Here is a 1,934-nt window from a genome sequence, read left to right as displayed (position 1 = left end):
CCCTGGTGAAGCTTTGCCAGGCCTGTACCTTGGCAGTCTTCATTTCTTGATTGTTTTGGGGGCTTTTTGCCTTCAGTCTAGTCTTCAGGATATGAAACATGTGATTAATTGTACTGCGGTCATGTTGATGACTTGGTTAGTCATGTGCATTTCACTGTTTGGCAGTAAAAATGAGTCCTACACCCAGTTTGGATGTAAATACCCATAAAACTGAGAGTTGGGACTAATCTTGCAGTTATTGGTTTATTTTAAAGCCAGTGTGCTGGAGTAGTCTACAGAGCCAGTACAATAAAAACACACTGCCCTAACATTTTCTGGCTGCACTGTCTTCTGAGGTAATATCTACACAATTAAAGTAATGTGTGTTCTGATGGTGAACCCACATACCTTTCAAGGCTGCATTTGACTGTGCTGTTTCAGTTCAGTATTGAAGTTGTCATATGCATACAGCCCTTTTCTTATATTTTGACTCCTCTGTTGGTTGCAGAGGATGAACAGCAGCAGAAGACCCTGTCCTGCAGCAAGTCAGTCAGGCAGTTGACCCTAGAAAGGGATCAGGCCCTGGCGGACCTCAACTCTGTGGAGCGCTCCTTCGCTGACCTCTTCAGGAGGTATGAAAACATGAAGGGAGTTCTGGAGGGCTTCAAGAAGGTCAGTATAACTATATATCCCATTATGCAGTGTAGTCCACCATCAAGTAATAGCCAGATTACTAGATATTATCTACACATATCTCTCTAGAATGAGGAGGTGCTGAAGAAGTGTGCGCAGGACTACCTAATAAGGATCAAGCAAGAGGAGCAACGATACCAAACCCTCAAAGTGCATGCTGAGGAGAAACTGGACAAGTAAGAGATGAACAAGTTTTGGTCATAAGACAGCTGTTTAGAAAAACCACTGGAGTTCAAGGCTGATTCTAACCATCTATCCCTCTTTCTTCCGTCTCCTCCACTCTCAGAGCTAATGAAGAGATAGCCCAGGTACGTGCCAAGGCCAACGCTGAGGGTGTCGCACTTAATGCCAGCCTGAGGAAGGAGCAGATGAAGGTGGAGTCACTTGAAAGAGCTGTCCTTCAAAAGGTGGGATAATTGAAAATGTGATCAAAATGGATTCATTGTGTTTAACTGTGTGGGTGAAAGGAAGGGTGCGCTGAAAAATTACTCTGGTTCAAACCTTTCACTGGGGGAGATTTGCATCAAAATTTCTGTGTTGGCTCATACTTTTACTTCTTAAGTCTAAAAAGTGAAGTAAAAAGTAAAAAGTGCTGAACACAGCATGTTTAAATATCATTGCATTACTTTCAAATCAATTGTGCTGTTCAGGAATCATTACTGTAAACGAATAAGATCTACCACAATCCCCACAGAACCTGATGTTTCCTGTCTGTTTATTTCAGTTGGTTTTCTCTTTGCGTTTAGTTGGGGATAAATTTCCGTTCCCATCAGCTTCTCACTTCTTGCACCAAGAGGAACTACATAACTTTTTGTTCCTCTTTTATTGGAAAAGTTTCTATTCCTGGATTGTGAAACTAGATAGTTCTTCATCAGATTTTTGTTCTAAATCTAACCCATTTGGCTCAAAATGTAAAGCACATTTATGATTTGGTTTGATCACAGTGATATTAAAAGGTCGTAATTTACTGTGCTTTCAGTATGACCCCTGCAGCATTAATTCCTTGGGGGTCCTTCAACATAGCACATACTGTACTAGAGAGCACAGACCTCCACCAAGGCCAATGTCAAAAAAACATATATTTCTAGTAAATGATCCAGATCTCCCCCAAAGTTTATTGGGTTCTTGCCTGGCCCATGTCCCATCCAAATCGGTGCAAATCGGTTCTGTACTTTTTGAGTAATCCTGCAAGCAAGAGATGGGTGAAAACATACCCACCTTGGTGGTGGTAATAAATGCATATTTGCCAACATGAAACTGAA

General features: G+C 41.6%; 1 protein-coding gene across 1 annotated transcript; it reads left to right on the top strand.

Annotated features, from left to right (window-relative positions):
- Window positions 1-420: 420 nt before the first annotated feature.
- Window positions 421-1,196, top strand: LOC111662566 (transforming acidic coiled-coil-containing protein 1-like; the record flags this gene model as incomplete). The annotated part of the gene is made up of 3 exons (XM_023416464.2): window positions 421-651; window positions 742-848; window positions 959-1,196. Coding segments are annotated over 3 exons (468 nt in total), but the record flags the coding sequence as incomplete, so codon positions are not given.
- Window positions 1,197-1,934: the final 738 nt, after the last annotated feature.

This window comes from Seriola lalandi, unplaced genomic scaffold, assembly GCF_002814215.2.
Source record: "Seriola lalandi dorsalis isolate HSWRI2012SDOR001 ecotype SW California unplaced genomic scaffold, Sedor1 jcf7180002000603, whole genome shotgun sequence".
Classification (NCBI taxonomy): Eukaryota; Metazoa; Chordata; class Actinopteri; order Carangiformes; family Carangidae; genus Seriola; species Seriola lalandi.
This window is presented reverse-complemented; position numbering and strand designations above follow the sequence as displayed.